The sequence below is a fragment of the Panthera tigris genome, chromosome X (assembly GCF_018350195.1).
Source record: "Panthera tigris isolate Pti1 chromosome X, P.tigris_Pti1_mat1.1, whole genome shotgun sequence".
In the NCBI taxonomy this organism is placed as follows: Eukaryota; Metazoa; Chordata; class Mammalia; order Carnivora; family Felidae; genus Panthera; species Panthera tigris.
Genome location: NC_056677.1, coordinates 124790027 through 124811529, shown reverse-complemented (window position 1 = coordinate 124811529; position 21503 = coordinate 124790027). Strand labels below are relative to the sequence as shown.

The 21503-nt window shown below is 53.0% G+C and overlaps 1 protein-coding gene across 1 annotated transcript in view; it reads right to left on the bottom strand.

Moving 5' to 3' along the window:
- The window catches only part of ZNF185 (zinc finger protein 185 with LIM domain), a 70304-nt gene extending 50368 nt beyond the window's left edge, over positions 1 to 19936 (bottom strand). Inside the window, exons 1-9 of the mRNA XM_042974985.1 lie at positions 19777 to 19936; positions 6019 to 6097; positions 5732 to 5855; positions 5238 to 5303; positions 3017 to 3055; positions 2833 to 2910; positions 2241 to 2330; positions 1361 to 1447; positions 164 to 247 (exon numbers count right to left, since the gene is read on the bottom strand). Of these exons, the coding sequence (XP_042830919.1) occupies positions 164 to 247; positions 1361 to 1447; positions 2241 to 2330; positions 2833 to 2910; positions 3017 to 3055; positions 5238 to 5303; positions 5732 to 5855; positions 6019 to 6052 (602 nt within the window). The 5' untranslated portion in view covers positions 6053 to 6097; positions 19777 to 19936. The remainder of the gene's footprint in view (positions 1 to 163; positions 248 to 1360; positions 1448 to 2240; positions 2331 to 2832; positions 2911 to 3016; positions 3056 to 5237; positions 5304 to 5731; positions 5856 to 6018; positions 6098 to 19776) is intronic.
- Between the last annotated feature and the right edge of the window lie 1567 nt (positions 19937 to 21503).

Here is a 21503-nt window from a genome sequence, read left to right as displayed (position 1 = left end):
AGTACCTCATTAGCCCTGATGGCAGGAGCCAGACCTCTCAGTTTTCCAGAAAGAGCATCTGAGAATCCTGGAAGGTCTAGCCAGGAGGAAAGGAGGGGAGCCAGTTGGTAGCTGAGCTGGCCCAGAAGCCAGGCCCTGCTGTGTCTCCTGTCATGTAACTCACCTGGTGCTCTTCTTGGCTGCTGACAGAACGTAGGAGTGCTCCCGGGAGGCTGTCTTCCTCACCACACTGCTTGCAGCCTCTGACCTGCGGTGGCACAGAGAGAAGGTATCTAATGGCATAAGGCAGGACTCACTCTGCCAGCATAGCCCAGCGGCTACCCAGGATGGCTCAGGGCCATCCCAGGGAGGCAAGTGCACAAAGTCAAATTAGCGCCTGCTCCCAGAACTATTCAAAAGAAACAGAGACCATGCAGCCCACATTTATCAAGCATAGATTGTGGGCCTGGCCCTGTGCTGCATGCTGCAAATCCATACTGGCTCATTGAGTCCTTACAACTTAGGAAAGTAGGTGCTAGTATCACCCACAATTTACAGATGAAGAAACTGAGGCATGGGAAACTTTAGTGACTTGTGTGAGACCACACACTTAGCTGATGGCAAAGTGGGCAGTCAATGCTCAGCAGCTTGGCTCCTGAACTTCTGGCTCTTCCCCTATACCTCCCAAGCCCGGGGACCACTGTCACTGCAGACTCTGGCCTTAGGATTGTCCATCTGCCAGACCTTCAGCACAGGAGCTTTGCTATTTTCTAAGGCGCAGAGGGCCCAACAGACACTGGCAGTGGGGGCAGGCTCAGCCCGGGGCAGGGCGGGGGGGCGGTTATTTCCTCAGAGCCTAGCTGCTGCCCAAGTACCTGAGCCTCATTTTGGGGTGAGGGGCACTGGCACTTCCAGAGCGTAACTCTGCCACCCAGCCATGCAGGCCCTGCCCAGCATAAAGCATACACAGCATCCACACAGCACACACGGCATACACACAGAGGGCTCCTCCTAGGAGGATGGCTGATTTTGGTTCAATTTGCCCAGGACCCTTTTTAGCAAATTGATATAAAGTCCTGAAGCACCTCCCTCTGTACACTCTGTCCACCCAGGGGAGGCTTTCCCCAGCCCTCATTACCTAGGTTCTGCTCCATGAAAGTTTCATAAAGGGTCCCCTGAGCTGGCCCAACACTGAGTGGGTGGTTCTGGGATTCAATGAATGACACCTGTTGCTGGAAGCCACTCCTCCAGCAAACAAGCCAGCACTGATATTGTACATGTTGTGCATTTTGTCACTGCAACTGGCACCATTCCTATATTACTGGTCCACAGAAACTTGGGCCCCTGCCCTGACTGTGGGATGCTCAGCGGGCACCATTACCTCCGTTTCTGCTCATCAGATGAGAAGGGAACCTCCTCCTCTTCAGCATCCCCTGATGCTGAGCTGCGTCTGACATTGTAGGGTGCCCTGGGGGAGGGGAGATGGTGTGAGGATGCTGTTGGTTGTGGCCCCTCCTCCCCTATCTCTGCCCCTATTCCCTGTCACAGGCTGCCACCCTCAGCAGTTTGGCTTCCTGACTTACAACAATAATAGCACATGTTGGCATTGCTGCCTCTGAGTCTTTGCTCATGTCACTTCTTCCTCCTCAAGAGCCAGCCCTCTCCTCTCTCCTTATTCCAACCCTAACTGTCCTCCAAGACCCAGTTCAAGCCTCTCCCCTTCTCCAGAAAGATTTCCTACCTGGTCCATGTCACTGGATGGTTGTGACAAGGGATATAAAGCAATATAAAGATGTGGGGCCCTTGGGAACTGCAGATTCAACCCACACTTCTGTCCAGAAACCCCCTCCTTGGCCATATAGTGGGGGGCTTATTTGATAGGGGCCAGAAGGGGAGCCCCAAAGATTTATATCCAAGAAGCGGTTCAGATTTCAGCACAAAATGCCAATTACTTGGCTGCCAGGGCTATCATCATGCTCAGGATCATCAGGCCCCAGAGCGGCCAGGCCTACACCCCAGAGGGGGGCAGAGGCATGTCCAGGAAACAGAGTCAGCCAACAGCAGCCCCAGAGATATGACCCATGACCCTTCCTCCAGACTCACCGGCCCCTTCTATAAGCTTCTTAGAGCCCCTGCTTTGCCACAGATCAGAAGAGCAATGTGCTCCAGGTCATAGTGGCAACTGGTAGGAATGTCAGGCCTGCTGTTTGGGCTTGTCCTTGAAGGAGGGAACTGAACTGGGTCTGCCATTGCATACTTACAGCTTCTTGTAATCCTCAGTGGTCATCTTATAGCCGGAGGAGGAGGGCCGGGGAAGCCCACTGGGAGCTGCTCTCAGCAGACCAGCAGCACTGGAGAGGAAAGGAGTTTCCATGTGCCCACTCCCAAGCCCCCTCTTGCTTCTAAATTTGTCTACATGCCCCAGCAGGAATGTGGCTGGTGGCCTTTCTTCTTTTCTTTCAGCCCTGCCACACACCCATACCATCTGTGCCACCCTGAGCAGGGCAGCCCTCCTGCCATAGGTTGACCCAGGCCCCTTGACCCTGCCTTTATGATGGAGCCCAGGTTCAACCTGACACCAAGGCGCTTTGATGACATGCCACTTCAGCCTTCTGGGAAGAAGGTAAAGTAAAGCACACAGCTGCTGGGAAACAGGACTGCCCAATCTGGGTCATACATCCACCTAGGGCTTTGTGTCCCAGCACTACTCTCCAGGGCCCTGCCCTACACAGGAGAGCTACCATCCACCACCCCTCCCCACTCGTGACAGATAGAATAATCTCTCTGCCATAAGCCTGACCTAGGCCCTCATGCCTGGTGCTTGGCCTAGGCCCTCACCCCAAGGACACACACCTTTTTGGATCTCCATTGGCCTTGGGGAACTGCCGCTGTGGCTGACACGAGCTGTCTATGGGCTTGGTGAACACTCCCCTATAAGAAAGCCCAGAAGAAGTAGCCCTGTGAGCTCCCCTGTGAGAATCCAGGGAGCAGTGGTGTGCAGGCATGTGGAGGCAGGCAGGGTCCTATGGTTACCTACCGGATGATATAGCCAGTGGGAGCCCTTGTGCTTGGAGGCCTGCCGAGGGAAAAGAAGGTATGAGGTGAAGCAAAGACGCCCTATTTCCCTTGCACCCAATGCCAGCAAAGTGGATTGGCTGGTGGGTGCCCCAGTGTGGTCAGAATGAGGGGAACAAGAGTGGCTGGCCATTTCTCAAGAGAGCCAGCTACCCCTTCACCCAAAGCCAGGCTTCCTATTCTGCTCTCTCATGCTCCCCAGGAAAAGTACCGGGACCAGCCCAGGATGGCCCTGGATCACAGTAAGTGCCCAGGAAGATGTGTTCCATGGCTAAACATTTGCTGCAGAGGGGTCTCCTCCAAACTCAAGTTTTTCTCTCACCTTCCAGGCCCCAGCACTCCCCTGAACAAGAAGTCTTCTGGGATTGATGACAGCGCTCCCACTCTCTACTCTCACAACTGGAGGCTGCATGGTCAGAGGCCTGGGGTTGAGGCATGGCAGGGAGAGCCCAGGGTCCCGGACCTAACCACACAGACTCCTTTGGGAAGGCTCATGAGGGACCAAGGGGTAGAACCAAAGGCAGCTTCCCCACCTTTCATGCTCCTTTGGGGCCTCTCTCCTCCAGCTCCTGAGATGCCCACATCACAGACTTGATGAAAGTTTGGGACTGGAGGGCATGGCTGGAAAACAGACTGCACATGCTGGGTGTCTCCTGCTTGGGAGCAACTGAGCGGGTTCAGAGGGCCAGTAGTGGTAGGCAGCAAAGAGCTGTGAGTTTGGGGTGCAGGGGAAGGAGACAAGGATTCAGCAGATGGCCTTTCTTTCTAGGAAGACAGTAGCTTAAGGGCTGGAGAACAGGGGAAGTGGGTCTAAGGGAACCCCACACAAGCAGGTGGGAAGGGCAGCACAGAGCCACAGTGTTCTCCATCATGGCAGACCCTGTCCTTAATAGAGACAGCAGCCTGCAGGTGGCAAATTTGCAAGCACACTTGGGGTGGGGCCTGAGAAAGAAAGGCCACTTCCCCCCATCTAGCCACACAAACATTTTTGGCTTGGGGAGGCTAGGCCATGATCACTGGCTGTCCCTTGGATCCACTTCTTTCCCCAAGAGAAAAGGAGAGCCAAAGTTTATGTACACTTCCAGGTATCCCTGCTCTAGGCCCTGAGTCACAGTGCCCTGGGATGTGCTTTCTAAACATAGCCCCAAACAGAAGCCCAGGGTGAGAACCGTACCACCCAAAGTAAACTAGCCCCCTGGTGAGTAGACTGTCTTTAAACCGTCCTCAGGTCTTCACCAACTTTGCCAACTGCAATAATCACAATCCATAATTCTCTCTTTTATGTTCACCTCTCTGTTTGGTTCATGCCTGTGTTCCCTGCTAAGATGTTAGTTCCCCAAGGAGAGAGCACAGGACCTGGCTGGTAGTGGATGCCGAGTCAGGGAGGGGTGGTGATGGGCAAGTCCATAGTTGTTAGAGGCAGCCCCAGAGACTTAGCAGTGAACTTGGATCCCTCCCTTCAAGCTGCTGCCACTGCCTCTATCACCACCTGAGAAAGATCCTGGCAGTGCCTTCACTACCAACTGCCAGTGAACTGTAGCAAGACTAAAGCCTGAGGTTTGCATTCCCACCACTCACTGACTTGGCAGTGCTTTGGAGCACCCCTAGACACCGATAGGCAAAAGTCTTCAAAATGCAGAGGGGATGGGCTGTTCCCTTTGGCCACATGCCAAAATATGTCATCCTGAATTCGGGAGACCATTGGAACAAATGTGTCCATCTCCTTGACACCCTGATTCCTTCCTAAAATTCACCTGTACACCCCAGAGAGCTATGCAAAGGCTGTAAAATCAAATTGTGGGCAGTTCTTTGGTTCCGCAGTGCACTCAGCAATCAGGGCTACCTACAAGACAGTCATGTGTGACTCTCAACAGTGTGTAAATCACCTCAGATATGTTGTCTCACCCTTTACAGAGACTTCTCAATGTCCACTAGGCAGCTGGAACCATGGAGGCCCATTAGGCAGCCAGCCTCAAGGTCACACAGCAAGGCCAGGGATCTGAACACAGTGACACCTGCACTCCCTTTCCCAAGAGGAAGCAGAGCAGAAAAGCCTGTCTCTCCTGTGGATTTGAAATGATTCACTGCAGACCCTAACATCAATTTTGAGTTTGGGCTCCTCCTTATCCCCTGAAGACTGCGGCATGAGGCCCACCCACTGGCCATCAGGCATCACCTCTTACCTGGTCTTCGGGACTTCCCCAGCTGATGAAAAGGATGTAGCTCGACTCCGACCAGAAGGCAGCTCTCTGGAGAAAAAGGGATCCTGAAAGAGTGGCTCTCTGCCATCAGTCCCCTTGCAGCCTCCATCCTAGAGGCTGTCTGCTGAGCCCCAAAGCAGGTGAGGTGGGGTGCAGTGCATGCACCACAAGAACTTGGCTCACCATTGCCGTCTCACCTTCTCCTTCCCTGGCCTTTCTCCACATTCCACAGGCAAGTATGTACATGCCCACTCGGCATCAAGGGCTTTCCCACCCTGTAACTTTGGTTGAGACTTGCCCTCAACTGGATTGCTTTCCTGTGCTCTGCCCTCCCCAGCTTGCCTGTGGCCACATGCCCCCACTGAAGTCTGAGTGGTGGAAGTCCCTCAGCATCCCCAGGCATCGACCCCAGGCCTTTGTGGATTACAACCCTACCCCACCTCATTGTTGCTGGCCTCCCAGCCTCCTGGACTTACAGGGTGTGGCCCTCTGATTCATCCTGCTTGGTGATCCAGCTCTTGTCCCCCTTCAGCGTGGTCCGAACCTTCATCTGCTTGAGGACATTATTGCGTTCCTCCTCACCTGGTAGTAGTGGTTTCCCTGGAGGGGCAAGGCCAGGCAGCCTCAGAAGGGGAACCCAGCCCCAGGACACTGACGCCTCCCTGCCAGTCCTCCCAATATGCTGCTCTTTGCTGCCGTGCTTGTGGCCCTTGCAGGACAGGCCACACACCAAGACTGGGAGAAGAGGGAGTGCAGTCCTCACCTTTGGTGCTGCCTCCAAGAGCTGAGATACTCATGGCGCTTGCTCTGCAGATCCCTTCTCAGTTGATTCAACAGGGCTCCTTAGGACAAAAGCAAGCACATGGCTTGTCACTTCATGCATTTATAATGGCTTGCAGGTCATCATATGGTCCCTGACTGCCCTTTGGGTATCAGGAAGCAAGAGTTGTTGGAGTTTGGGTGGTGGGCAGAGGCCAGGGAGTGAGCACACACTGGACCTGTCATTGTCTGATAGTAAAACCACCTGTCTGCCCAGAGCTGCTCAAATGGGGCGTGGACTGCTATGGAGCTGTCTATTCAACAGATAGCTTATAAGGGCAAACCACAACCCCCCCCCCCCGCCCAGAGAGTTCTGATGGCCAGATTCCAGGCCCAGATGAGTGTAGGGGAGAGAGGGGAAGCAGTGGAACCTCCACAGGGTAGGCTTCCTGAGGGCTGGCACTAGTGGGCTCAGAAAGAGGGACTAAAGGAAGGGTGGGGGCTGGGAGACCAGTTCCTTTGGGGTTGGATTATCTTTCTCACTCTTTAGTAGCTGTCTGACAGACCTTTGGCAGGTCAGCTAATGTGTCCAGTCTGCCTCACTGTCCTCATTTGTAACATGGGATTTTAAAAACTCTACCCTTCAGGACTGCCATGAAGGCAGAATGCACCAATGTTCTTGAAAATGCCTGGCACCACCTGGGCACAGCAAAGATCACAGGGCAGTTGGACAGGAGCCAAGGAGCAATTGAGTCTCAACCTGTCTTCACTGGGACAGGGGACTGTCAGCTGTCCTCAATCGAAACCACCAAGCCTGAGAGTGTGCAGCCCTGTGATGCTCATGGGTTTGCTTCATCTCCAGTGGGGAAAGCCCAGGGCCCCCCTGCCAACTTCTAGTAGTGCTCAGGGACCAAGTGAGGGTTGGGATCTGGTAAGGAATTGCTGTTGTGCTCTGCTTTCTCTTCCTCTCTCTATTCTTGCCCTGCTCTCCTTCCTTGTCTTTTCTCTGCCCTTTAGCTATGTGTTTCCCTCCTGTAGCCAGTGAAAGGTGGACCACAGTGACCTCCGGAGCCTCACAGCACTGTGAAGATGTTTGTCTCAGAAGGGGCTGGGGTGAGGAAGCCAACTGTCCAGGCTGGGAACGGCCCAGTGCTAAAGGCAGATGGAAGGCCCATATCGTGGGTCTAATCCCAGCTCTGGCCTGCCACAACTAGCCCTGTGGGCCTCAATAGAAGGACTAGAGGTTCCGGCAAGTGGACATGATGGGAAGGAGGGGCCCTGGCCCTGCTGGCATAGTCCTGAGGCAGAGCAGCCTCTCCCTTAGGAGCCTGTTACCTGCTGGCCCCCACTGCTGCCAGCTGGCAAGGCCTGGACATGTTTCTTTAGAGGTCAAGGGCACACTAAAATGGCTAAGGCAAGGGCCAAGATCAAACCAAATTTGCCATGTCAGTAAGAGCTGGCTTTCCCATAAATTGCACTGAATGAGCAGCCCAGGAGGCCCAAGCCTGATGCGTGCCAGGAATGGCACCTCATCACAGCAAATGGCAGCCCCACTGTTCAGCCCCTCCACCAAGGCTGCCACATCAGAGTTATATTGAGCAGAACTCATTCATAAGCAATCTTTAGACCACATACATCCAACTGTCCCATCCCAGCAGCCCATGGAGTAGCCCCACTGGGCAGGACACACAGACACACTTGCTACCTAGGATCTTGGCCCCTCAGTCTCCTGGTGCTGCTGACTGACTGTGAGACCTTGGGCCAGTACCTTACCTCTGGGCCTCAGCTCAGGGCCTCCTACTGCTGAGTGTTTAAGTTCCTTCAGGAATTCATCAGTTTCCTCTTGACAAACCTGTTGACCACATTGCCTAGAAGTTTCCTGCCAAATCAGAACCAAATAAGCCACCTCCAAAATCAGGATACACTCACACACATGCAGAATGACAGAGGCAGAGGGACCACTGGGAACTCCCTGGCCAAAGGGGCAGGGATACGTGTAAGAACCCACAGCAAGGGAGGGTGGAGTTGCCTTAGGTCCCATCCACACAACTAAGACCCCAGTCAGAAGACTCAAGGCTTATGCCCTACCTCACCAGGCAAAGAGCAGGGCTGATGCTACATCTCAGAAGTCAAATGTCCCCTTTTGATGGGACAGTAAATCTGAAAAAGTCAAGAAGTAGAGTCTTCCCATGGGCTTGAAGAAGGCAGCTCTTTGGAGCAAGGAGCCTTTAAAGTGATGCGCCCCAGCCAGACAGATGGACACATGAGGTATGAATCAATGTCCCAGCCGCAGAGTTGGCTTTTCCGTCCACTTCACTGGTCCCTCCTCTCCCTGCACCTGCTTTCATCTGTGCCTCATTCCCGCAGCTTGGACCACATCAGCCCTCACTTTTCACTCAGCTTCTGCTGGCTGTCCATTGTCTCTAAGCCTGGGGGCAAACTCTCCAGTGTCCGGACCCAGTTACTTTTCTCACAAATGACCCTCAATGTTGACACTGTGCTCCAAGAAGACCATGTACCTCAACATCCTTAGAAGGTGGCCCTACCACAGTAATTCTCATGCCTTTGTTTATGCTGGTTCCTCCCACCTGGGATGCCATTCAACTCCTCCTGCTGAGCTAAGCCCTGCCTCTACCTCAGGGGCCCACTTGTCTTGCCTGCTCCTGCTCCTACTGAGGACTCTCCCCTTGTCTGACCTTCATGCCTTGGTACTGTTGATCAAAGTCTTCCCAGACAAGACCTGCTCCCTCTACCAGCCTCAGCAAGAACAAAACCGAGGCATCCCCTCACATACCCAATACATATCCTGCACTGATTATCTGCACTGAAGGCTGGCAGGAGCCATGCTTTTGACTAACCATACATTACCACCTCTCCTTGGACCCAAGTCTCTTCTCAGACCCACAATCCCCTTCATCCTCAATCAATGGACACCTGGGAAAACCCTCACTAGAGACAGGAACAGCTCTGAAGAATGGGATGCAGACCGCTCAGGAGTATGTTTCCCAGGCAGCACTCACATACTGTTGGTGGGCAGACCAATGGACTCATCTTTTCAGAAGACAAATCTCTATATGTTTTGAAAGCCTTGAGAGGGTAAGACCATTGGTCCAGAAGCTCCCCTCACAGAAATCTCTCCTATGGAGACAAATGAGTAAGCAGAACAAAGTATACAAGAGGGGTGGTGTCCCAGTGTTGAGTATAATGGTGAAAATTAGGCAATCATGTAAATTCCCAACAGTGATATTTAAACATAGTATGATACATGATTCAAGCAAATACTATGCACTTATTACAAATGATATGGATATATGATGTAATTTAACAAGTTTCATGTGTATGGTTTCCATATACCATTAAGTGAAAGAAAGCTTTTAAACAAAAAGATGTGTAGGATGATGCTATTTACTTAAAAATATATGTACATTACAATGAACAGGGAAAGAAACACCTGAATGGATATATACCAAAATATTATGTTCCTCTGTGTATTCTATTTTTCCTATCATGAATGTGCATTGCCTGTGTGATAAAGACTAAACAAGCAGTCATTTAACCAAATGAAATGGGAGCTGGGGCTGCTTGGATAGGTAATGATGGATCTCCAAAGTTGACGCAAGGTGAAAAGTGCCAAGGAAGGACTGGGAAGTGAGGAGAGCCGATGGATGCATGGGGAATTCTCTCCTTCCTCTGGGGTAGACATCCTGGGGAAGGTGCCCTGTGCCTCTAGGGTCCCTCTGGGCTGCTCTGAGCAGAGCCTTGCTGCCTGTGGGCACACACACAGCCTCCTCAAGGATCCTGGGTCTTCTCTGCACACAGCTTGGGTGGGAGGGAGAACAGGTATGCATTTTGGGGGGTATCTCCCACCCTACTTCTAGTCTTACTCTTCCTTGGGGCACTTGGGTTTCTTGCACAGCCTCCTAGGCTTCCCTGGCACATCAGGAAGGGCCACCTGGATTGACAGCTGACATCTTTGCTCCTCATCCCTAAGTGGCTTCACATGGCTGTGACACTGTCCCACTGCCTGGACCTCAATCTCATCTGTAAAGTGGCGCCAAGCCACCAAACCCATGGACTTGCTCGCTGGGTCTCCTCCTGACAGGATATTCCCAAGCCACAGCATGTGTCACTGACTAGAATTTGGTACCAGTTCTTTTCCATCCCATAGTTTAGGTGTCATGATGTTGGTGGGTGTCTTCATCTTCCAAATGGCCCGTGTGAGTGCATTTCTAGTTAGGATAGCCTCTCTGTGTACACTTTCAGTAGTACAGCTCCTGTTTCTGCCTTGATAGGAAGTCTTTTGGTACCTTAGGAATGGTCATATTGCCCTGCTTAGGGGCCTGGCCTAGACCACGAAGGAACAGGTGGCTTATCAGCCACTTTCCACCCTAGCTATCCTTCATAGGGCAACTCCTTGTGCCAAGTCCAAAGAAGGGTATATACCCAGACTACACCAGCCTGTCCCATGGCAGCTCAGGACCAAGTCTAAGTCCTCCTGAGCAGGCCAGGCCACCTCAGACACTAAATGGGTGCCCAGCCCACCCTCCTTGCCCTTCATACCCTTATTCCTCCTTCTTCCATTAGCCTGCAGATGCTTCTTGGGGTAGGCAGGGGGGAGCATCCTTAGCAAGGATGACTGGGGGGAGATGGGGACAGGCACTCCTGATGCAGATGGTCTCTGAATGTACCTTCCTCCCAACTGCTGAAGCCTCTCAAGTCTTTCCAGCAACCTCCCAGGGAAGGGGCCTCTGGCCCTGATTGGATAGAGAGAAGGAAAGAGCCAATGAGGGAATGCAAGGAGCCTGTTTTCCCCACGCCACAGCAAGCCTGGTGTGGTCAGGGAGTGGAGTTGGAGCTGATGCAAGCAGGAGCTGATGCAGGCAGATTAGCAGGAGGGAGGGGGAGGGAGGGAGCCAGGGAGTTGGAAGACAGTGACGCAAATGCTTGGTTGATGCATGAGGAGACAGAGATGGAGAGAGAAGCAGCAGGAGAAGAGCCTCTGCCCCACAAGGACGTGCTCTGCCTCCAAGATGAGAAGACTAATTCGGAGAAAATTTTCTAGAATTGCCACCCAGGTTGACTCTCCATGTTGTGCACACCCTTTTTCTCAAGCAGGCTTCTGTTTCTTTGCCCTTGCAGCTACCTCTTTGCCAAATGGCCTAGAGCCTCAGCCCAAGAAGCATGTCCCAGAGGAGCCATCAAGTCCCACAGCCCCTTGGCTAATCCCATTCTCGGTCACACTGCACTAAAAATGTCTGCATTTCCCAATAACCTGGAAGGAAAAGGAAACCATAGGAGAGGAAGAAGGAGTAGGGGCAGAGTCCACCTCAGGCAGACACCACAGCAGGCTGGACCTAGACAGGCATCTGCCCTTGTGGCTGTCTCCGGCCCCTGAGTGTCACCCATCCTGGAGTCCTCAGTCTGGTGCTGCTGCTGCCCTCATGCTAGCCTGCCCCAGGACTGAAATGCCTTTCCTCACCTCCCCCATCACAGTTGGGACAAGCTGGCTTCTTACAGACAACTGGGTGAACACCAACAAGCAGGTGAAGTGGCTAGGCCTATGAACACAAACAGCGTGGACATCTATCCCATGGGCCCACCCCAGCCCCAGTGACCCTGGCCTGGGATCTTTGTACCAAGGGCTTGTGTGAAAAGAGACAAGTTGAGCTAGTGGGTAGCTGGGGAGTGGGGGAATGCTGAATACCAGGCAGGGATCTCCAAGGCAAACTGGGAGGGAAGAGGAACAAAACACCTTTAGCTTTGCACACCAAGGAGCTGCAGCCAAAGGACACAGGTGTTGGGACTTGTCTGAATGTGTGTGTGCTGGGTGCTGGCCACAGTGAGCAATCATGAGTGGGCACACCACAGACAGAAGAGCAAGAGGTGGGACTTCTTACCCAGAGGTGAGTTTTGACAACCTGTACCCAGAAGGCTGAGAGGGAGCCTGGCTGTGTTTCCCTATGTGTACCAACTTTCTGTGGACCCCATCCCCGGCCAGCAGGGATCACATGCAGTTGTGTCTTTTGGAACCTGAGCCTGTAGCTCAACTCTGGGTTGACCCCTTAGGTGTGAGTCAGGAGTTGGCTGAGGAAGCCAGTGGGACAGGACAAGAAGACACAACCCCAAGAATGGCCCATGTGGCCAAGCCCAGTGACAAAATATGGATGTGGTAAGTGACATATTCATGAAGGCTACAAGGCCTTGGGCTTCCCGGTGCATGGGCCAGTTGCTGGGCCAACTTCAGGCCACATTTGAGCAAAGGTTTGTCTGTGAGCATTTTTAAAAAAATGTTTATTTTTGAGAGAGAGAGTATGAGTGGGGAGGGACAGAGAGAGAGAGGGAGACACAGAATCTGAAGCAGGCTCCAGGTTCTGAGCTGTCAGCACAGAGCCCGATGTGGGGCTCGAACTCATGAACCATGAAATCATGATCTAAGCTGAAGTCAGCCACTTAACTGACTGAGCCACCCAGGCGCCCCTGTCTGTGAGCATTTTCATGGGACTCCAAAGCAGGGAGCCCTAAGAGAGGCAGAGCCCCAGAATCACTTCAGCAAAAACATAAGTGCTCTTATCTGGGTCATGAGGGAAGAGGTGAAGTAATGAAAAGTCCCTTGTCTCTCAACAACTTGTTTCTAAGATGAGTAAATCCAGCCACTTCTGATCCTTCCACTGGGCACTGTCAGGCGGTCTCAGAGAAGACAGCTGGACTGACAGGAAGGACACTCCTTTTTTGCATGGGACCTTGGCTCCCCATCATTGGGTGAGGGTATCAATGACTAAACAGTGGAAAGACACAGCCTGCATGGATGACTCCAGCTGTCATACCTGTTCCTTCTTGCCTTACTATAACAGCCTAAGTTGGGCTCTACAACAACAAGGCTCTAGCTCTACTGGCCAGAATCCCTCCATACCTCCCTTCTGGCCCAACTGGTAATGGGGGATTCTGACCATGAGGATGAGGCTCCTGTTCATTCTCACTGTAAACACTCCCTTTGAACACAGAGCCATCAGTGGTCCCAGGATGGAGGGAAAGTCTCAAAGAAAAGACCCTGTGTCTTAGATCCACCTTCTGGAATGCACATCTAGGTCCTCTTTGGGTGTGTTCCAAGTAAGTGCCTTTGAGCTTCAAGATTAGAGTCCTCCCTTGTGCATAAATACCCGTGAGAGGCCCCTATTAAGCCCCTTCAGGGTAATGAACTATACTAGGATTGGGGTGGTCTGGGTTACCAGGGGAAGGGTAACACCAAGGTAGTCAAGCCTGCCTGCTAGAGGACTCTGCCTCCTACTTTTTCCCTCTAAGCACCAGAAACAGAAGCAAGAAGGGGGTAGGAGACCATGCTTGTTCAGATAGCTGTAGAGCCAAGCCAGCTGGGCTCATTATCTGTCATTTCATGGGAGAGGCACACTCATGCTGCTAGAGATGTGGAAGACTTGGCCAAGGCCAAGAAGCCACACATCTGTGATGTCTGTTCAAACTCGGGTACAAATGAAAGAGCACTAGACAAGGGGTCCAAGTCCTACTTCTGTCAAAACAAGTCACTGGACATGTCACTTACTCTCTCTGGGTGAAGATGAAGTCCCTAGTCATGGGAGGAAGGCATGCGTCTCAGTGCAGCCCGTCTGCTCATCAGCAAGTCCATGGGACCCTATGCAGTGCTGTTGTCAGCGAGCTTCCCTCCCTGTCCTGTCCTCCCTCTGCAGCATCCCCTGGAGGGCAAAGGCCTAAGACACTGGGCAGGCCATGGGACAGGCTCTCCCAGGAGGCTGCAGCAGGAAGTGCAAGAATGAGCTGGCATGCACTCCACATGCCAGGCTGAGAAAGGCCTGGACAAAGAGATGAATGGAGTGAGGCCACAGGCAGGATATAGCATGGAGTGTGAAAGAGCTGGGGATGCCAAAAGTCAGGGAGTGCGACCTCCACCCCCAGCTTGGGTGCCCTCACCCAGTCTTTTCTGAAGGCATTTGGCCTAATGTCTAGGTTTGGACCCAGGCCAATACTCAGGCAGCCAAGTGCTAGAATGATCAAATGTGTTATGAAGCAGTCTCCTGTGGCCAGGTCTCATGACTGAGGACATCCTGATTCCCAGTCTCAGCATCTGGCAAGAGGACGATCAGCAGACAGGTTGCTTTCCTCCTGGAAGGGGCCCTTCAGAGGCCTGCCAGAGCAATGGCAGAGCAGCTGGGTCATGTGAGAGACCCCCAGTCTGCTACTCAGCACACAGCTCCCAGGAGCCCCAGTGGAGCAGAGCACCTTGACCTGCATGTGATGCTCCAGTCCTAGGGACTCCCATGTGGAGGCTAATGAGGCAGAAGGAAGGAGGTGCACCACGTGGAAAAAAGAGCTGGAGGAGATTTGGATTACAGAGGGAAAAATGTAATATGGAAAAAGAATGCCTGGGAGCGGGGGGGTAGTATTTGTAAATGTGCTTTACAGGTAAATGAGTTCTACATGAAAGTCTGGAATTTCACCTTCCCCCAGCCCACCCCCAACATCCCAGAATCTAGACTTCTTGGCGTCAGTGCTGGAGGGCCCGGGAAGGCAGCTATCTGAGGGTCTGACACAGGCCAACTCTCTCCAGAGGCAGTGGAGAGTTCAAGCCCCAAGGGGGTAAAGGGAGCCATGGCTGCCTGTCACTCTTGAGGAGCCAGGATTCCTTCTGGCTGTCCTGTGCCCACTTTCTAGTTTTCCACAGGCTGGATACAAGTGACTGCTTGGGGTGACTGGTCCATTTCAGAGGTAGCTTGGCCTCAGGGACCAGCAAGGGCTTCTTGGCAGGGCCCTCTGAGATATTTTGTGGAGGCTGAGGGTCTGGGCAGGGTTAAAACGATGGGGATAGCAGGGCCCATGAACCCTTACCCCAAACAGAGCCCCTTGCCAGAGCCATCTATATGAATTATTCCCACTGTTTCCAGGGCCTCCACCTCTCATGCTGTAGCATGAGAAGAGGCCCAGAGGAACCCTGGGAGCTCTCCTTCAAGGCCTGGGCTGGCTTAGTTCCTCACCCCCTGGACCTAAAAACCAAGGTGGTCTTAAACTCATCCCAGTAGGGCAGAGATGCTATCCCCATCAGCACACAGACAGCCAAAGGGGTTGAAAGGGATTCAGGGGTCATAGATCCCACCCCCCACCTTAACCAACTCCCTCCTCAAGAATACCCCTGTACCCTCAATGTTGCCACCTATTCAGCCTTTGCCAAAGCAGGCCTGGTGACACACAAGTCCCCGCTCCCCCACTTGCCCCTGACTAACACTGGCCAAAGAATTCCTTTTGTCCTAGTTACAGGTGATTGTGAGTAAAGCTCAAGAGGAAAAGAGGAATGAGCCCCCTCTCCCCACCCAACAATACCTCCCACCCCAGCTGAGTTTGGACAGGCCTCCTCCCAGCTACTTTCTCCCCTTCTTGTCCACCCAGGACCCAGAGTGTCCTGAGCTCCACCCTTACCTATTATCACTGTCCCCATTTTTTTTTTATAAGAATATGGAGACTCAGAGAGGAGAAAGAATTTGCCTAAGGCCACACTTTCATTTATTCAACAAGCATTTATGGAGACCTGACAGCCAGGCTGGGTACTGGGCAGACAGACAGACAGACAGGAGCCTATAGCAGCCCTTCTAGGGCACTGCCAGAGTGCTGCATTTCCCAAGGAAGTGCCCTTGGCTCAGGCCGTCCCAAAAGAATGAAAGAATAAGTGGGAGCTCACCGGGCAGAAGTGGTGAGACAAATCCTGGGTTTTTGTTTTGTTTTCTTTTGTTTTGTTTTGTTTTGTTTTGTTTTTAGTCTAAACCAGGCACTGCCTGATGTAAGCATTTTCACTCATTCTTATGATTGGAACCCTTGCCACATCAAGCTCTCTGGAAAACTGACCTAGTCATCAGAAAATGGTGTGCTGAGTCAATTATCACAGGAACCAGACTACAGCGTAAAGGTCAGGACCACCAGCAACAGCCTGCAGCAGCATTAGGCCTGCCCACCACTGGTCCCAGAGGCCAGGTCTCCTCCCTGACCCAGGGCATGGCCACATAGCTCCACAGCTACCTCCACCGCTACCACCAGTGGCTCCAGTTCTTGGTTTCCTCTTGCAGTTGGAAATGAGCACACTCCCCACAGGAAAAACCTAGACAGTGGTTCTGAAAGTGGCCTCTAGTTCCCTCTAGAATACAAAACCCCTGGGACATGTGCTTAAGCTGTAAGTTCCTGACTCCCCACATTAGAGTTTGACAATGACATCCATAGGGCCTCTTGACCTTTCATTTTTCAGCCCCTTCTCCACCCATACCTGTCCCTCCTGCTTTCCTTCCCCTACCCTTCTCAGTTCTCATTCACTGCTGTGCCCCAGTGCCCAACACAGGCAAGTAATCAGAAAACACTCACCAAACACGTACATTATCTGTGAGACAAAGTAACCTGGCTCCATTCTTAATCCTCAAGTGAGTCTTGAGCGGGTACCTCTCTGTGCCTCAGTTTCCCTTTTGGAAAAAAGAACTGATGCGAGTCCTGTCCACTCCCTGACCCCTCCATGGCCACTCCTCAACGAACATTACTGTCACACAAGTCCTCCCATGTCAACTTCTCCCTTCCTAACGAAAATTATCAGAAAAGTTAACAGCATGGAATCCAGATGAGACTTTGAGGGAGTTCTTTGTATCATTCTCACAACTTTGCTGTGTGTTTTAAATAAATCCAAGATAAACAGTTAAAAATGAAAACAGTAGACATTATTAAAAAAAAAAGGAAGCAAATCAGATTTTAGTAGGCATCCAGAAGTGAATTTAAGAATTAAATGTTCTGTGGCAAATATTTAACTGTGGGTAGACACCATATGCCTCACTGGTACAGACTGGTAGTGATTTTTAAATCATTTTTCTTTAGATGTGGAACCCACATTCCTCCCAAGCTGGGCCCACCCTCAGCCCTGGCCATCACAGCCACTGGAGGAGGACACTGTGCAGCAGGTGTTCCTGGCTTCAGCCTCCCTTCTGTACAGGTGACAAAACCGAGGCCTCTGGAGGTTGTGTGGTCTGCTCGGGTTTGCACAACTAGATGGTGACTGAGTTGGGGTTTGAACCCAATCTGACCTCTGAGCTGCTCTCTTACCACTAGGCTGTAAAGACACCTCCCTGGTACATCACACACTCTACTACTGTTCATCTCTCTGCTCCACTTCATTGGTCTCCTGCCAGCTTGCTGACCCTCAGGAGCAATGATGCCAACCTCTCCTGAACATCACTCTCAGGCATGTGGGTCCACTAGGTGCACTGCCCCTGTCCTGGCATCAGCCAGCTCTCTGCAGACACAGTGGAAATGAATACAGAGTCCCTGATGGATCCTAATCACAGGAGCCAAAGGCCTGGGGCACCATGTGGGTTGCTGCTCACAGCTCTGAAGCCATGGAAAATGGCTCTCCTCTTCTCCAGCCATGATTCTGTCCCATGCCAGGAGGGCCTGGCAGTGGGGCAGCCTCAGGACCCAGCAAGCAGAAAGAAAGCTGGTGTTATGCATGAGCTGGCACCTTATGGGCTGTGGCTTGAAGCAAGATCCAGGCCAAAGGGATCAGTCACCCGTGGAGGCTGAGTGGGAAAGGAAGAAGGCAGGCTTCCAGCTTCCAGAGTACATTGAGTCAGATTTGGGATTTTTCTTGCCATGTAACTGAGGACAGTTCAGGGACTAGCTGCTGATGCCTATCTGCCCTGCTAGATCTCAGGAGGCTACATGTGCACTAGGCAGAAACACAAAGAGCACCAGGCATGCTGAGGGAAGCTGAGGTAAAACACTAGCCACCCCTGGGGTCACTGTCTTCAGTGGCTGAAATCTGGACTCTGAGAAGGAAGTGAGGTGGACAGATTCGATGCTGGTCACTGCTCCCTACTGAGTGGCTGTCCATCTCCCCAGCTAGCCTGTCACTCCTTGGGGCAAAGCCTGCCTGTGATTTCCCTCCAGGCCCCCACTGTCCAGCTCTGGGTAGAACATATAGGGGCTTAGGAAGAACTGGCTTTGGTCTTTCAGGAACACAGGGGAGGCTAGACTCATGCAGCCCCAGTGGATATATAGGCCTTGCCCTGGCAGCTGCCAAGCTCCTTCCCTTACTTCCAAGCCCTCCTCTTCCAGGAAGCCTTCCCTGATACTCCCAGTGAGGGCTGCTCCCCTGCTCCAGGCTCCCATGGCCCCTTGAGTTTATGCTACTCAAAGCTGCAGCACCCAGTATGGAAATGAGGCACCTCTGTCACCGACTTGTGATGTCCAAAGAGTGGAAATGAACAGATGTGAAGCACCTGCTGTGTGCTGCTCTGTGTACCTTCCATCAGCTTACAATGGCTGAGTATAGGGACTGCAGGCAGGCCAGGGCATCTGAAGTCCAGGCCCGGAAGGCACAAGGGCTGGGGCTGATAATTGATGGAAGTGGGTAGGGCAAGTGAGGTGGGTCTTCTCCTTCCCATCCTATGGCCCAGGGGTAATGAAACAAATAGCACAGGCACCAAGACCAGCCAGAAAGCTGGCCCCTGGTCTGTACATCTATGTCCTAGCTAGTTGCTTCTAAGCGGCAACCAGGGCCTTTGAGCTGGCCTCTGGGCTGCCCCTGATTTTTCAGATGAGGCAGTGGAGACCCTGGAAAGGTAGGTACATCTCCTGCTTCCCCTTTCTCGAAGACTTGCCCAGTATTATGTGAGCTGGTGAGGAAGGAGCAGGAATGCAGAGCCTTTCCCCACTGCCTAGGCTTACCAATCAGCTCATGGGACCCTGCTTCCAGTCCCCAGCCAGGTACCATGACCAGAAATCTAAAGGGCCATGAGACCAAAGCAAGACTGGCTCTACTGCTGGATGGGGTGTGAGGGCATGTCTCTCTCAGGGTTCACAGAGTGTGATCCTGAGATGCTTTGCCATCTACAATGTCAAATCTAAGTGCAAACAGCTCAGTGAGAACACAATTCCTACCACATCTCAGATGTTCCAGAGCCCAGGCCCGCTCACACTGACCTCATCTGAACCCCCAACAGCTTTGGGTGGGAGGAGGCCTGGTGTGTTACCCCTTGGACTGATGGAGCTGCCCAAATGCACCCAAGCTGGGAAGTAGCAGAGCAGACAGAGATGCTGAGCTATTCAGTCTTCCTGAGGCCAGGTATCACTCAGCCTTTCCAAAGAGGACAAGGCTCTTGGCTCCCCTACCCCCATCCAAACAATTCAGCCACAGAGCCCGTTTGCTGCAGATCCTGTTGATAACACTCAGTGACACTTGATTCGGCGCCTTCTGTCTGGGCAGCTACCTTTCTGGTAGCCCTGCAGGAGACTGCCCTGTGCCCAGCACATGCTCATCACAAGCAATCCTCAAGCCCCCTGCTCTGGGCTCCAGGGTGAGCCAGCCTCTGGGTCTCAGTGTTCTTATCTACAAAATGGACACAGGGTGAACTAGCTGATCTGAGATGCCCTGATTCCTTTGCTTGCAGTCAACTCTTACAGCACCTTGGCCCCAGGCCATTCACTAACAATCAAATCCTTTTTCCAGAAAGGGTGAGAATAGAGGGACCAGGCCAGCCTTCTCTGCCTCTCTAGCTTACTCTCTTTGCTTACAGGGAAAACCAGAAAACCAAGTCCACTGCCTCCTTGGTGGAAGCCCAGGAGGAATGCTTGGAGCGGGTGAGGATCATGGAAGGGGGAACTGAGGCCCTGAGCTGTCCCCGCCACCTGACTGGGTATGGGCGGGGCGTCCCCCACCCCCACCCCGTTGCCTCTCCACCGGGCCGCGCCAACGGCGACTCGACAGCCCTACCTGGCACAGGTGCCCGGCTCGCGGGATGGGCAGAGGATCGGGCGGGCACAGGGCGCGGGCTCCTTCGGGTGGACAGCGCCCAACCGGGCCAGGCTAGGCCGGGCCCGGGGCGGCGGTTGTGGGACAGCGGGAGCCGGGTGCAGCGAAGAGCGTGCAGGGCAGCGAGGAGGCGCGGACTGGGCTCCACCCGCAGGAGAACAAACAGGTTTTCACCGGCGCCCAGTGCCTCGCCCCTCGCCCCTCCCCTCGGCCGGCCCCCTTCCTCTGCCCTCTCTTGGGGTAGGTAGATGCGCCTGGCACATTCCGCACATTCTCCCGCCAGTGTCCTCGGCCCTCCCGCTCCTTCCCAGCCCCGCCCCTCGGGGCTGCTGGAGAAATCAAGGCCGGGGCACCCCGTGGCGAGCACAGAGCAAGCTCCAGAAGGCTCTGCCACGGTGGAAAACTTCCAGGCAAATTCCTTTGGGCTCCCGCCTCCGGACCGGGAGGTCTCCGCCACATGAACGCCCCGGCTGCCTACTTGCGCCCCTGCCCACACCCGACGCAATCTGGCCCCGGTTCAAGGCCAATGACTTCCACAGATGCTTTGGGTTAATTCTGTCGAGAACTACTGTTCCTAGATCCATTTTACAGATGAAGATTCCAGACAAGGGCGGGGAGGGGGGGGCAGGGGGCCAGAGGCTGAGATCATACAGGAAATCCCAGAGGCTGGGAAGAAGAAGAAAGTGAGGGAGCCTGGCTCACCAGCGACACTAGAGAAATTCTCACCCTGGAAGGCCATGCTGGGAGCACCTTGTCAGCAAGCCGGGCCACCTCACAGGTGACACATCCAGACCCCTAGGACCAGTGCAGTTTGATAAGTGTCATTCATTTGTGCTTTTTGAGTACTTGTGTCATTGAATCATGCTTACTGAGTACTTGCTATGTGCAAGGCACCGGGTTGGGGACTAGGAAGGAGGGAGCTTCAAAAGAAGCCCCCAACCCTGCCTGTGGGTCCAGGGAATGCCTCTTATGTGAGGAACTTAACTGCCGTCGAACAGCCGGCATAGGGTTGGCTAAAAGTTGGCCTATCAGATGACAGGATCAAAAGGATGGACCAACAGTTCCTCCTTCATCGAGCTCTGTCAAGTCTATGTCCCAAATGGCCTTCCAATCCATAGACTTCTGTCCATGCCCACTGCCACCACCCTAGTGCAGGCCTGGGCTATAGGACCAGCCTCCTTGCTGGTTTCCCTGCCTCTGATTTTGCCTTCCTTCCCACCCTGTCTCCACACACAAGTCAGTTTAATAGTTTACATGCGTGCAACTCTTTGATGGCTTCCCATTGCTCTCAGGATAAAAGCCAAACTTTAAGGGGCCCCAAGGATTTGTGGCACCAACCTCTCTCTGCACATCCAGCCACACTCCCCTGTTTCTGCCTTCTGAATATCACAAGTCCTATCTCCTGGGGCATTTGCTCCTGGCACTCAGACTCCCTACAATGTCCTTTGTCCCCTTGTCTTAGTAGTTCTCCAAACCTTCACTCAAGTGGCTGTAGATCCTTCTCTGACTGCATGTGCCACCCAGGCAAGTAGATTGCCTCCTTCTGTGTGCTCCCCCAGTTCCCTCTGATGACATAGTTCTAGCATAGTGGCCATCACCTCTATTGTTCTACATGGTGAGCTCCAAGAGGGCAGGGCCACATTTGAGTCATCGCTGGGACACAAAGACAAGCACAAGGGGTTGGAGGG